The sequence below is a fragment of the Amblyomma maculatum genome, chromosome 3 (genome assembly GCF_055883805.1).
Source record: "Amblyomma maculatum isolate TAMU_Amacu chromosome 3, ASM5588380v1, whole genome shotgun sequence".
Taxonomy (NCBI): domain Eukaryota; kingdom Metazoa; phylum Arthropoda; class Arachnida; order Ixodida; family Ixodidae; genus Amblyomma; species Amblyomma maculatum.
Window position 1 is genome coordinate 22,162,109 of NC_139346.1, and position 13,323 is coordinate 22,175,431.

At 43.5% G+C, this 13,323-nt stretch overlaps 1 protein-coding gene across 1 annotated transcript in view; it reads right to left on the bottom strand.

The window, feature by feature from the left end:
* The window catches only part of LOC146194329 (uncharacterized), a 327,933-nt gene that overhangs the window by 12,649 nt on the left and 301,961 nt on the right, over positions 1-13,323 (bottom strand). The window contains exon 38 of the mRNA XM_084597350.1: positions 11,280-11,382. Within this exon, the coding sequence (XP_084453476.1) occupies positions 11,280-11,382 (103 nt within the window). The remainder of the gene's footprint in view (positions 1-11,279; positions 11,383-13,323) is intronic.

The following is a 13,323-nucleotide window of genomic DNA, read 5'->3' on the forward strand; positions in this document are numbered from 1 at the left end:
TTACCAAATACAGCACATGCGTCATCTTCATTGTTTAATTTCTTTCTGTAGCTGCGTGTTCTAAGGCACCCTGATCTAGCTTCAAAAAGTAGGGCATTGCCTCTTGAGTTATCAAAGAAAGCTTCCTTCCTGATCTGCATTTTTCACTTTCGGTATAATTCCACACTCTGTTTCTTCTCCATCGAATTTATCCAATTTTTACCTTCTGTGTTTTTCACCTGTTGCTTAAAGCCTTTATTTCTCCGTCCTTGTGACTAGCATACCTACTAGTTAGTTTTATAGTTCTTTTCCTCCATTGTGAGTCAACGCTTTTTAAGTACAGGTATTTAAATACTTTAGCTGCCCATCTGTTACTGTCCAATTTCCTCAGGCGTTCCTCATATAATATTTTACTCTGAGCTTCCCGTACTTCGAAAGATGCCCATCCCATATCTCCCTGTACCGCCTTATTTGTGGTTTTGCCGTGGGCACCTAGTGCTAATCGTTCAACGGCTCTCTGATTTATTTGTAATGTCGACTGTACCTCTGATTTTAGGCACAAAACCGCATTTCCGAAAGTAAGTCCGGGCACCATAATTCCTTTCCAAATACCCCTCAAAACCTCATACTTGTTGTATCCCCAAAATGCCCTATGCTTCATTAGCCCGGCATTCCTTTGGCCTTAAGTGATTGCTCGTGCTTTCCAATGTATGCCAATCCTTCGTTTACCCATACTCCCAGATATTTGCATTCTGCTACTCTGGGTATTTCATGGCCTTGTATTTTAAGACCCTGAACAGTTCAGGTGTTGAAAATCATCAGACCCGACTTAAGAGCGTCCCCTTCGTCTCCGCAAAACTTAACTAGAGTTTGCATTTCTTCCAGACTCTCAGCTAGCACCACAATATCGTCTGCATACATCAAACCGGGGAGGCGCTGCTCTACCGCCTTTCCACCTAAACTATATGACAGGTTAAAACCTAGGTTACAGTATTGTATCATCCGTTCCAGGTTTATCATATAAAACATGAACAGCAGCGGTGATAGAGGACAGCCTTGTCTTAATCCTTTGCATACTTTGACATTTTCCGTACTTCTTACCGTGAAGTCTACCGGTGCCACCTGGTGCCGGCGCCGCGAAGCAGACGCCTGTCGACGTACGCGGCGCCTCCGCTCCCCGTCGAGCCGCCGCGGAGTGAGCACACTACCCAATATTCTAGTTCACTGTAGCCCAGTGAAAGAAAAGCCTTGAATGGACTCATGAAAGTGACTACGAAACTGCCGTGCCATCCAGGAAATCAAGTTCTTTCTCTGACAAGGAGGTGTGCTACGCATTCATCTTTTGCATGTTGGATCAGTAGTGCGTCTGTAATTTCTCTGGACAGCCTGTTTCGTCCTCCGCCTATGAGGACATACCGGTTGAGGTCAGGAGTGCAGTTATCATCAGGGTTATACTTACAATGATCACATTTCTTGCAATTTTTAGTGAGGTTAGTGGTGATTGCCACATTGCCCATACTGCTTTCATTTTCTTTAAGCCTTATGTTAATACACCTTCCGGTTTGCCCGATGCACATCTTCCGGCATTATACTGTCATAGAATGGACAACTTAAATTTCACAGGGCACGTATTGAACAGAATGCCTCTTTTCACACCTACTGGGGACCGGAGTGTTGTTCACTTTTCAATAAAGCGCGGATAATTTATTCGGAGTTGAGAAGACTACGTCAACGCGTGCGCGATGTGCGACCTTATTACGGCGATGGCTGATATCGTGGAAATAGGCCATTACAACCTTTTCGCGCTTGCTGCTGGACGCTTTAAGGCCGTCATGTTTTTTGTGCTTGTTGATAATGGAGCCAGCCACGGAAATTTGAAATGTAAGCGGTAGCCTGCTTTTGAAAGGCGCTCGGTCTGCTGGCTAAAACTATGCTGAAACAGATAGTCACGTACGTAACCTTTGAAGTGCGTTTTAAAAGCACATCATTACCATGCCCCATTTAACAGTTTTGTATGGGCAGACGCGAAGGGAAGGATCTGTGCTTTGCCTCGTTGGTGATAAGCCCAGCATCATGTCTATCCGAAATGTCTATCCGAAATCGGATTGACCGGTCATCCAGAGTTTCATGCGTCAATGCGAGAGGCACACACTGTTAAAATACAGAAATAACGTGGTATACTGCTGCGTTGTCACTTGTAAGCACTCTTGTTACATCTTAAAATGACGAGATAATCGTCCACGTACTGGAATATTTTTACCATTGCGCTCATCTCAAGAGCCCTGTCAATCAAAATTCGGTCATGCTGGGCGAGGAAAAGTTCACTTAGGATAGGCGCGACACAGTAGCCAATGCAAACATCTTGCTTTTGAACGTAGGTATGTTCATTCCAGGCGACAAATGTTTTCTCAAGACAGAAGTCCAAAAGACGGAAGATATCGCTAACAGATAGCGAGATTTCAGTCTGAAAATTAACGGCACCAGAGGTGTTGATAGCGGCTTCAGTGCAATCCAGCAATTCTTTGCGGGGAAGTGAAGCTCTCACCATGACAATGTTCCACAGGCTTTTTCCATAGATATTAAAGATTTATACTACAGTATGGACAAAGTGGCAGTCACTGGTAACCTCGCTAAAGCATTGCAAGAAATCTGATCATTATAAGGATAACCCTGATGTTAACAGCACTCCTGACCTCAATCTGTATGTCGTCATATAGGCAGAGGATTAAACAGGCTGTCCGGGGAAATTACAGAAGCATTCCTGATCTAACACACAAAAGCTGAGTGCGTAGGCACGCCTTCCATCTCGTTATCAAAGAAAGAACTTGATTTCCTGGACAGCGAGGCAGTTTCATATCACATCCATGTGTCGATTCAAAGCTTTTCTTTCACTGGGCCATGTATTTTGCTCAGCTTCTAACCCATTTTTGCTCGTTTTATTTTCTCTGACGTCATTATTCAGAATTTGTCAGAAATTCAGAAAACAAATTTAGAATTTCAGAGATGATAATACTGAGTGCAAGGTAGAAGTAGGCGGTAGAATTGTTAGAGAGGATACAGGTAAACTATCTAAGGAGACGAAAGATTTCATTAGGAAAGTCCAGAGAATGAAAACCTCCTACCCAACAGACAGAATAGAACAGGCAGAAACATCAAAGCTAATCAATAGGTGCAAGATGGCGGACATAAGGAAGTAGAACATGGGGAAAATTGAGCATGCTATTAAAAACGATCGTATCCTGAAAGCAGTAAAAAGGAAGTTAGGTATATAAGCAAAAATCAGATGTATGCACTGAAGGACAAGGCGGGCAATGTCATTGCTTAAATGGACAAACTAATCAATGTAGCCGAGGAGTTCTATAGGGACCTTCACAGTAGCCATAGAAGTCAAGACAAACATGAAATTGGCTGTAATGAAGAGCAATAAGACGTTCCCCCAGTAACAAAGGACGAGGCTAAAAAAGCCTTAGAAGCTATTAAAAGGGCGAACGCAGCTGGAGAAGATAAGGTAACTACAGACTTGTCGAAGGACGGAGGGGATATAGCGCTAGAAAAACCGGGTCATAATTTTTCAAGTCCTTTGCGTCCCCTTTCTTATGAATTAAGATAATGTTATCCTTATTCCTAGATTCCGGTACTTTCGATGTCACCAGATATTGCATGTACCGGGTACCTGATATATGCAATACCTGGTAACATCGAAAGTACCGGAAACTTGGAAGAAGGATAGCATTATCTTAATTCAAAAGAAAGGGGACGCAAAGGACTTGAAAAATTACAGACCAATCAGATTACTATCAGTTACATAGAAGTTACTTACCAAGGGAATCGCTAATAGGATCAGGACAACCTTTGACTTCAATCAACCAAAGGATCAAGCAGGATTTCGAAAAGGGTACTCTGCCATTGATCATATCCCCGCTATAAATTTGGTGACAGAGAAGTGCTCGAAATATAACAAGCCCCTATACATAGCATTCATTGAATACGAGAAAGCATTTCATTTGGTCGAAACCTCAGCGATCATGCAGGCATTGCGAGATCACGGTGTAGGCGAGCCATATGTGAAAATACTGGAAGATATCTATAGCGCTGCACAGCAATAATAGTTCTGCGTAAAGAAAGTGATAAAAGTTTAATTAAGAAATATGTTAGGCAAGAGACACGATCTCTCCAGTGCTACTTACAGCTTGCTTAGAGCTAGGCATAAGGGCTGATGGAGAATATGTCAGTAATCTGCGATTCGCTGATAACATTGCCTTGTTCAGTAGCTCAGGGGACCAACTGCAACTAATGATAAGCCATCTAGACAGGAGAAGCAGAAAGGTATAGGCTAAATATTCACATGCAAAGACTAAGGTAATACTGAACAGCCTGGAATAGGAACAGCATATTAAAATAGGTAGCGAAGCTTTGGATGTGGTAGGCGAATATGTCTAATTAGAACAGGTAGTGACCGCCGATCCGGACCACGAAAGGGAAATAGCTAGGAGAACAAGATTGGGATGGAGCGCATTTGGAAAGCACTCGCAGATTATGACTAGCAGCTTACCGGTATCGCTCAAGAGGAAAGTATACAACAGTTGCATCTTGCCTATACTCACCTATGGGGCTGAAACGTGGAGGCTAACCAAGAGGGTTCTACTTAAGTTGAGGACAACTTAGAGGGCTATGTAGCGAAAAATGGTAGGGGTAACTTTAAGAGATAGGAAGTGTACAGTGTGGGTCAGAGAATTAGCTGAAGTTACTAATATTCTAGTCGAAATAAAGAAATGGGAATTTTTTTTATTTATACAATACTGCAGACCTCATGTGGTCCAAGCAGGAAGGGAATATAACATAACATGTTGTAAAACGCCGTGCAAAAACAGTTGACACATGACACAAACGAACGAAACAAGCCTAAGGGAATACATTCCAGATACAATAATTAGTAAATACATTCACTGCTGACAGTCATCTCAAAACTCTCACCTGAAAAAATTATTCCAGGGAGTGCGTTCCACTCTTTTATTGTGCGTGGAAAGTAAGAGTGTTTAAACGAGTTAGTTTTCGTGAAATATGGTGTTAGGGCATGGGTATGTTGGTGACGGGTTTTTTGTGTGGTTTATGGAGTAACATAAGGTGAAGAAGAAATTCCAAACTTTCCCTGGATGAGTGAATAAAGAAATGTTAGTCGAGCAATTTTCCGTCTTATATGAAGAGGTTTAATTTCGTTGGCTGACATTAGAGCCGATGGGGAATCAGTCCTCTTGAATTTATTAAAAATGAATCTCACAGCCCGTATTCGTACGTTTTCTATTTTGCTATATCTTTTCTGGTGTACGGATCCCACACTATAGCCGCATACTCAAGTTTGGGCCGAATAATAGAGTTATAGGCTGAAAGCTTAAGGTGACTAGGTGCTCCTTTGAGCTTCTGTTTCAAAAGTCCAAGCTTTTTTAACGCAGATGAACAGATGGAATCAACATGGTCGCTCCAGTTAAGCTGCGAATATATGAAGACACCTAAATATTTATAATTTTTTACTTCCGAAATAGTAGTGCCGCAAGCAGAGCAGCTAAAGTGCATAGGATGTTTCTTTCTTGTCATGCGCAAGAGCATTGTCTTATCAGGATTGAAGGCCATTTATGATTTGTCGCACCAGGCCACAATTTCGCGGAAAGCATCATTAAGTAAGATTTGGTCAGCCACAGAACTTATTGGGATGTACAGCATGCTGTCATCGGCAAATAAAGCAATTTGAACATTTCTATGAACGGAACATGCAATGTCATTTATATAAAAAAAAAAACAAAGGTCCTTGTACGCTTCCTTGGGGAACGTCAGATGTCACTGGAAGTGACGCAGAAAAAACACTACCAATATCTACAAACTGAGTTCTATTTCGTAGGTAGGAAGCAGTCCAGTTTTCCAAGGCCAAGGGCACAGCTATTAATTAGAGTTTTCCAAGAAGTTTATTGTGGGGAAGTACAGCAAATGCTTTGCTGAAGTCTAAAAAAATTATGCCTAGTTGTACTGATTTATCTAATACGTAACTAAAGTTATGGATAGCGGTAACCAATTGCGTGACCGTAGAAAATCCTTTCCTGAAGCCGTGTTGGAATGGAGACAAGCATCCGTTTGAGTTTAATATATCAAGTATGTGGTTAGCGATAATGTGTTCGATTAGTTTGCAACAGGTACTCGTCAAAGAAATCGGACGGTAATTATTTAAACGCGACTGGTCTCCCTTTTCATGCACAGGCACAACTCTGGCTGTTAGCCAGTCAGGGGGCAAGGAGAAAGATGATAAAAATAAGCAAAAAATATTTGTTAAGAAATGAGCTAATGATTCAGCATAACGGCGTAAGAAGGCGTTCGGTATGTCATATGGACCAGGCGAACTTTTAGCATCTAACCGGAGTAGGGATACAACAACGCCTTCGTAGGATACAGTGATTTGTTGTTCAGGTTGAAAGTCAAAAACATTCATTGGAACATTCTTCAGAAAATACAGATTGAAAGTACGTATTAATATGCGTAGCAATCGATTGATGACCCATATTACGTTGTTATGCACAGTTAATTGATTTATTTGCTTGTGTGAAGTTTGAAGGTGATCCCGAAATTTGCGGGGATCATTTTGTATAAATTTTGGAAGAATCTCTGTAATGTTATTTTGCTGATTTAATGTTCGAAGAAAGCTCTTCTGCTGAAGAAGTTAGGAGACTCGACCTGGCGTTCTTAGTTTTTTTTTCAGCCGTTTAAGCCTTCACTTTTGGTAGATAATGTGCCGATTTATCCAGGGATTTGCTTTCTTTAAGCGCTCCTTTTTATCGGGTATGAAGGTAATGATACAATATTTACAGTGTTTCTTGAACATGTTCCATAACTATGTGACACTCGTTCCCTCAAAGCTTCCATAAGCCAGTTCCAAGCAGTCAAGGATGGATTCATGTAGTGCTTTTGTGTAATCTTTTACGTTCTTATGCCTTGCCTTTTCTATACGGCCGTGAACTACAGATAGAAATGCGACTACTAACTTGTGATCAGATATGCCATCATGAACAGACACTGTCTAATCACAAATACAGCGTTTTATGAATACCAGATCTAAAATTGACTCAGTAGAACCGTTTATTCTAGTTGGTTCGGTGACTATTGCTGAAGGTCGTGGGACAACATTATATCATAAAAATTGCGTCAGCATTTTCAGAGCATTCAAGGTTTTTGTTAGACCAGTTGATGGTTGGCAGATTAAAATCCCCTGCAAGTATGAAATTCTTATTTCTGTAGTTGAACAAAAAATCCTTTAGCTTATGTACATAGTCCAGGTCTGAATTAGGGGGCCTCTGAAGTGCACATAAGATAAAAGTGTAACCAAGATACGCAATTTTCCGAGCGAGGCTTTCGAGGTTTTCTGGTGAATTTTGGGACGATAGCGGAGACGTTTCGTTTTAGTAAAATGGCTACGCCACCTCCCCGAGACCCCCTGTCGCGCCTAAATACAGTGTATGGTGGAGGAAAGATGCAATCGTTTGTGATATCACAGTGAAGCCAAGTCCCGATTATAACAACTATATCGGGACTGTGGGTAAACAGAGCGATCTCAAGGGCAGTTGACTTGTTCACTATGCTTTGAGCATTTATGTTTAAGATAACAAGGTCACGAAGAGCTGAGTTATTTAAGGTGGTCTGTCAATCTGAGTTAATAGAAGAGATAGGAGAAAGGCTTATCCGCTTTTCCTGTCGAATCGTTCCAAGGGTACACGCTGTTGCCGATTTGGAGCTCGTAATGAACAAGATAAGCCTTCTTTCCATCCTTCCTTTCCGTTTTGCAAGATTCCCAGAGCAATTTTCGTTTTCTTAATGTATCCTTGGAATAATCATTTTGTATGGAAAAAGCTGAACCTTCAAGTTTACTAACGTTTGCATACAAAGCCTTTTTTTAGTAAAATCTTGGAAGAATGCGATTACAGGACGGTTTGTGTTAGTATCTGCTTTTCCTACTCTATGTATACGGGCAATGGATGACGTTGAGACACCAAGATGTTTTTGGTGCTGGAGATGTAGTTCGAATAGAGGATAACCGATGGTCTCTGAGCATAACCAACTGGATGCCGCGGGAAGATATCGTAGCAGAGGGCGGCAGAAAATTAGGTGGATGCATGAGACCAAGAAGCTCGCGGGGGTCAAGTGGATGCAGCTTGTGCAGGACCGGGTCAATTGGAGGAAAATGGGAGAGGCCTTCGCCCTACAGTGAGTATAGCCCGGCTGATGAAAAAAAAATATTATTATACTTGTACCAACCTTTTACGGCCATGTTTTCTTGTTTTTAATGTTTTAGCGTCTTTACCTGTAATTCTATAACCTCGGCCATTTACACCACTGGTTTTTATTGCTTTTAGCTTAATATCGCGTCTTGTTTTTTTCATCTACTCTTTAATTTTTTACTTGACTACACTAATCACCGGCGTTCGAGCCGCGTTCCTTGCTGGTACCCTTTCTGTATTGCCTATTTAAACGTACTGCTTCGAAATATAATCTCCAGTTGTTAGTCAGCGCCCGTGTATGTCTCTCTTTCCTCGTGTGTTCCGTTTACAGCTGTGTTCTGCTCGTTTACAGCTACTATCATCTTTACGATAGAAATGAGAAACTCGATATGTTTCTCACGAACCCCGCTGTTTGTTACTGTTCCTGGCAAGGTTTCCCATGCAATAAAGAGAAAAAAAAAAGCCGGCGTAAATTTGTGATTTACGCGCTCGGCTGTGGATCGGAGAGATTCCAGATGGAGGTGACAGATTTTTCTTTTAAGTGGGAGTGCGATAAACATTTTCTTATCACACTTCTTGGACACGGCACGCGTGAGACAACAAAAGCTGTCGCCCTAAAAAGCTGCAATCAGTAGTGCTCCAAATTGGGATCCCGACCTTGTGAGGATGATCAATGCGTGATGAACTTCAGTTCGGCGGAATAACAGTGCAACTTTTGATGCACTAGCATTAAAGCCTCTGTTGAAAATTATTCGGCATCGCTTAATTCCTATTGCCTGAAAGGAGGGTGACGTAATCACCCAATGACGCCGTCATAAAGGATGGGGAGCCAGATTCGATGCGGCGTCTTTCCGCTACTGGAAGCGACGGAAAGATGGACTTCATATGCTCCATCCAAGCATACAAAATGCAGCATTGATTACTGCTGGCTATGGTAACAAGCGGAAGCCTAGAGCGAGCACCTGGGCGCAGAGCAACGCAAAAATTAATTAAAATACGAAGATAGTGCTTGGGCAACTACCCAAGCCCAAAATGCACTGCATGGCTACGGATATGCAATAAGAAGTCCAAGTCGCCACTGAAGTTCGTAACAGACGCCCCAGCCGGTCAAGTTACCTGGGCCTCTGATCAACGCACCGCAGGCAAATATGGCAAGGACCGTACCTGATAAGCCAGTTTCTGCTTATCCAACCTTGCAGCAATCCTTTAGTGCGCATGTCGGACCAACAGTGCAATTTCGCATCAGAAAGATACCCACTAAATTGTTCAGGGAGTGATAGACGCAGCACTTAGTACCGCAGGCTACAAATATTTGCAAGCACAGAACGTCCATCAGTATCACAATGAGTTTAGTCCCACTTAAAGATGCCTGAGAAATGCGCACGATAACAGAGCTTCCAGTCGCGTTCGAGGAGTATCTTCCGGTACAGGCTTACTTTGCGTTAGGTCCAAATACTTTGCGGAGTGTAGTCTATGACCCAGACGTGATTCCCCGGAGATGGTGAAAAGAGACCTCACATCGCGAACGTACTATTCTAGTCACACGTCGTATATACAGCAAGGAAATTTTCTGGTCCCATTACAAGAACAACATACTATACAGTACTCTACAATTTTACTACAAGGGCTTCTCCTAAAATAGAAACGTAGATTAGTGCGCTGTTACAAGTGCTACAGCGAATAGCCTTTTTAGCAATTACCAAGAGTGTAGAACTGTATCGGGCGAGGCAGAATTCAAATGCAACTTATGCAAATTCAATCATCATGATTTCCTTTGCAGTGTCTGAAGAAAATGCGAAAGTTTGAACAAGCCAGGAGAGCGGGAAGGGAACAATGCGTACTGGTAGCGGATAGAAACATATTTCCTTCTCCGTCCCAAGAATTATTTGTAGGATGCGACTGAAGAAGAGCCTGCCAAGGGGATGCCCACAGCAGCACCTATTTGCTTCAGCAATAAAAGCAGGTGACGCACAAGACCCAATTCACTGCAGCTGATTTTCCGGAGCTCGAGGATTGTAGACAGCATTAGGTTGCAATAGACTAGGATATTGCAATTCTCACTGCAAAAATTGCACATTTAGAAGAGATGAAAGTGCGCATAGCTGAACGGTGAAAGGACAGCTCAAAAACCAGCAAGAGATGTTACATGCTGTACTACAGGAAGGTAGTGGATGTTTCGAAATTTAAACCTCCGTTGGCACAACAATATGGGCGGTGGTACTGCACAGCCTTATGCAAATGACATAGGTCAAGAATAAAAAAGCTCAAAACATCGGCGTGAAATTGCACAAAAGAATAGGAAAGCGCTCTCTAATAATGTTTAGGTAATTAAGACAAAATTTTCTCTTGTTAATAGTTATACGGCAAGCAGCATTATGAATGTTCTCGATACTGTTGTGTTGACTCATAAAATATATAGGATCTATATTAGGGACAATATTTCTCAAATGCCAGTTGAGGCCAACCCTCAGTAAAAATGTGGCGCTGGAGCTTGCGTTCTCGCACGAAACACGTAGATTTTCGAACGGCGCCCCATACTGAGGCCTTCGTCTTCCCTATAAGATGCCGTGCCGCGAAGCAACGTTGCTCTGGCGTCTATAGCCGGCTGTTGCTCGTACACGTTCCTTATAGAGGTGATCGAGAGACCTGCTTGCGAACATGTGGCAATGATGACCCAATTGCGCATATCATGTGGTTCTGCGACCAAAATACCTAAGCATCATAATCTGGACCAGCTCGATTCTCGCCTTCTAATAAATGGTAATATCCTCGGAACGTGACCACAGCGGCCGACAGCCCTCAAGGCAGTTAAGGCACTGTTTTGGTATACCTGAGAGCAATTGTCTTGTGTGACAAATTAAAATTGGGCTCCTTGCACCACCTGTTCGTTTTATGGTCCATCCCGTCAGCTCCCGAGTGCAGAGCAACCAACCGGAACACCCTTGTAGCCTCCCTGCTTTCCTGCTTCATCTTTATCTTGATATTCCCTCCAATTATTCCCGATAATTTAGAAAATTAAGAGTGGAAACAAAGAGCCACGCTCACCGTGCGAGATGAGTCCTCCGAGTTCAGTCACCACGCCAGACAGGAGGGGAAAAAAGGGACTCCAGGCGATGTCCGTGCAGTAGGCCACCAGTACGTCGCCCCTCTGTGAAGAAAATGGGTTCAGTGCGGCTCTTCAATTTCCCTGGTGACATATGCTGCTTGACACAACATTCACAATGGCCACGTGAAGTAAGGCAAGGAAAGAAGTACATGAAAACAGGGGAACGAACAATTAGCGTTATGACATCCGTATTCCACAAAAGACTGCGTAACAGATACGCATCATCTTCAATTCAGTGTGAAGACCAGGTCACGTCGCTCGTTGACAACAGAAATGAACCAACTAGTTGTGGGGTTCATTCTGTGGTCTTTACATATCGGACACCATGGGGGGATATAAGTACCGGAAGTGAGACTGCGTACGAGTGACAGCTGGTGTGAGGGCAACCCCGACCCGGATCCTCCTAAGCGCAACCTCCTCTGCACGGGTAAGACCGCGGGGGAGGGATACCACACACGGAGGGATAAGAGCACGTGTGGGGCGCCGGAGGTGTCCCTTTCTTGATAAATGGAGGGTAGCGTCGTCAACATCAAGGAGCCGTGGTAATGATGAATCTTGGATCACGAGGCTTGTCGCTAAATCAGCTTGACTTTGTGAAGGCAGAAGGTCTCGTGGGACCCGCTCAAGACGTATCGACTGCGGGATGCGCGCCGCAAGCTGGTGAATGTCTTGACATAGTTTTGGGCAACGGCTGACACGTCGGAGTAAACGTACCGCTTGAAGTGCGTCAGTGCCAATGACGACTTGGGCCGTAGGGAGCATAGTAATGGTGGCCACGGAGCAGAGCGCCTCCTGAACTGCCACAAGCTTAGCGCAGAAAGATGTAGGTTGTTCTGAAAGTTTAAACGTAGATGTCTGATTCATGGATCCCTGCCTTGTCGTGGCGGAGGGGCTTGCGAAACTCGATGAAGTCGTGAGCTCTGCTGTGTAGGGCCACCCAAGATAGACAGGTCACGGCAGAGAGTTCTGACAAAATGCGATTCACTGGAGAAGGTAATGGCAACCCACTCCAGCCTTTCCTGCCAAGAAAACCCTATGGCCAGTCACAATAGCATTAATGATATGGCGCCGGAAGATGAGCCCCCCAGGTTGGAGGGCGTCCCACATGTTACTGGGGATGAACAAAGGGCGATTCCTAGTAGCTCCAGGACGAATGAAGCGGCTGGGCTAAAGCCAAAAGGACGCTCAGTTGTGGATGTGTCGGGAAGCGACCAGAAAGTCTAATGTTGCAAGGAGATATATCACATAGCAACATGGAATGTAAGATCTATAACGCAAGGTAAACTGGATGTCGTCAAGCGAGAAATGAACAGATTGAACATTGACATCTTGGGTATCAGCGAGCTCATGTGGACCGGAATGGGAGAATTTAACTCCGGCGGCCATTATGTCTTTTATTGTGGGCACGAATCCAAGAGGAGAAATGGGGTCGCTCTCATAATAAACAGAAGAATGCGCAAAGAAGTGCTAGGGTACAACAGCAAAAACGACCGAACGATTTCACTTCGGATCACAGGTCACCCTTTCAACATAACAGTTATCCAAGTCTATGCACCAACCACTACTGCTCAAGAAGCTGACGTTGAGAGATTATATGCGGACCTGCAATGCCTTTTAGGACGCCCTCCATCAACAAACATCGTTTTTCTCATAGGAGACTGGGATGCTAAGGTCGGGAGTGAAGAAATATTCGGAATTACAGCCTAGTTCGGTCTTTTTTTTTTTCGAAATGTTTGCCACAAGGCATAAGTTGAGAAAGTGGGAATAGGATGCAGGAGATAGAAAGTTAAAAGAAGGAGCGAAGTCCAGTCGCGCTTATGTATTCGCAGAGGTTGGCAGTGTAGCGATTGTCCATTGCCCATTTCTCATAATCACAATCGCAATTCCACCGCAGGCCCACCTTCATGATTATTCGTTGTCTAATGTGAGACGTTGATGGACACGTCCACAACAAGTGACGCACATCGCAGACGTCAGGTGCAG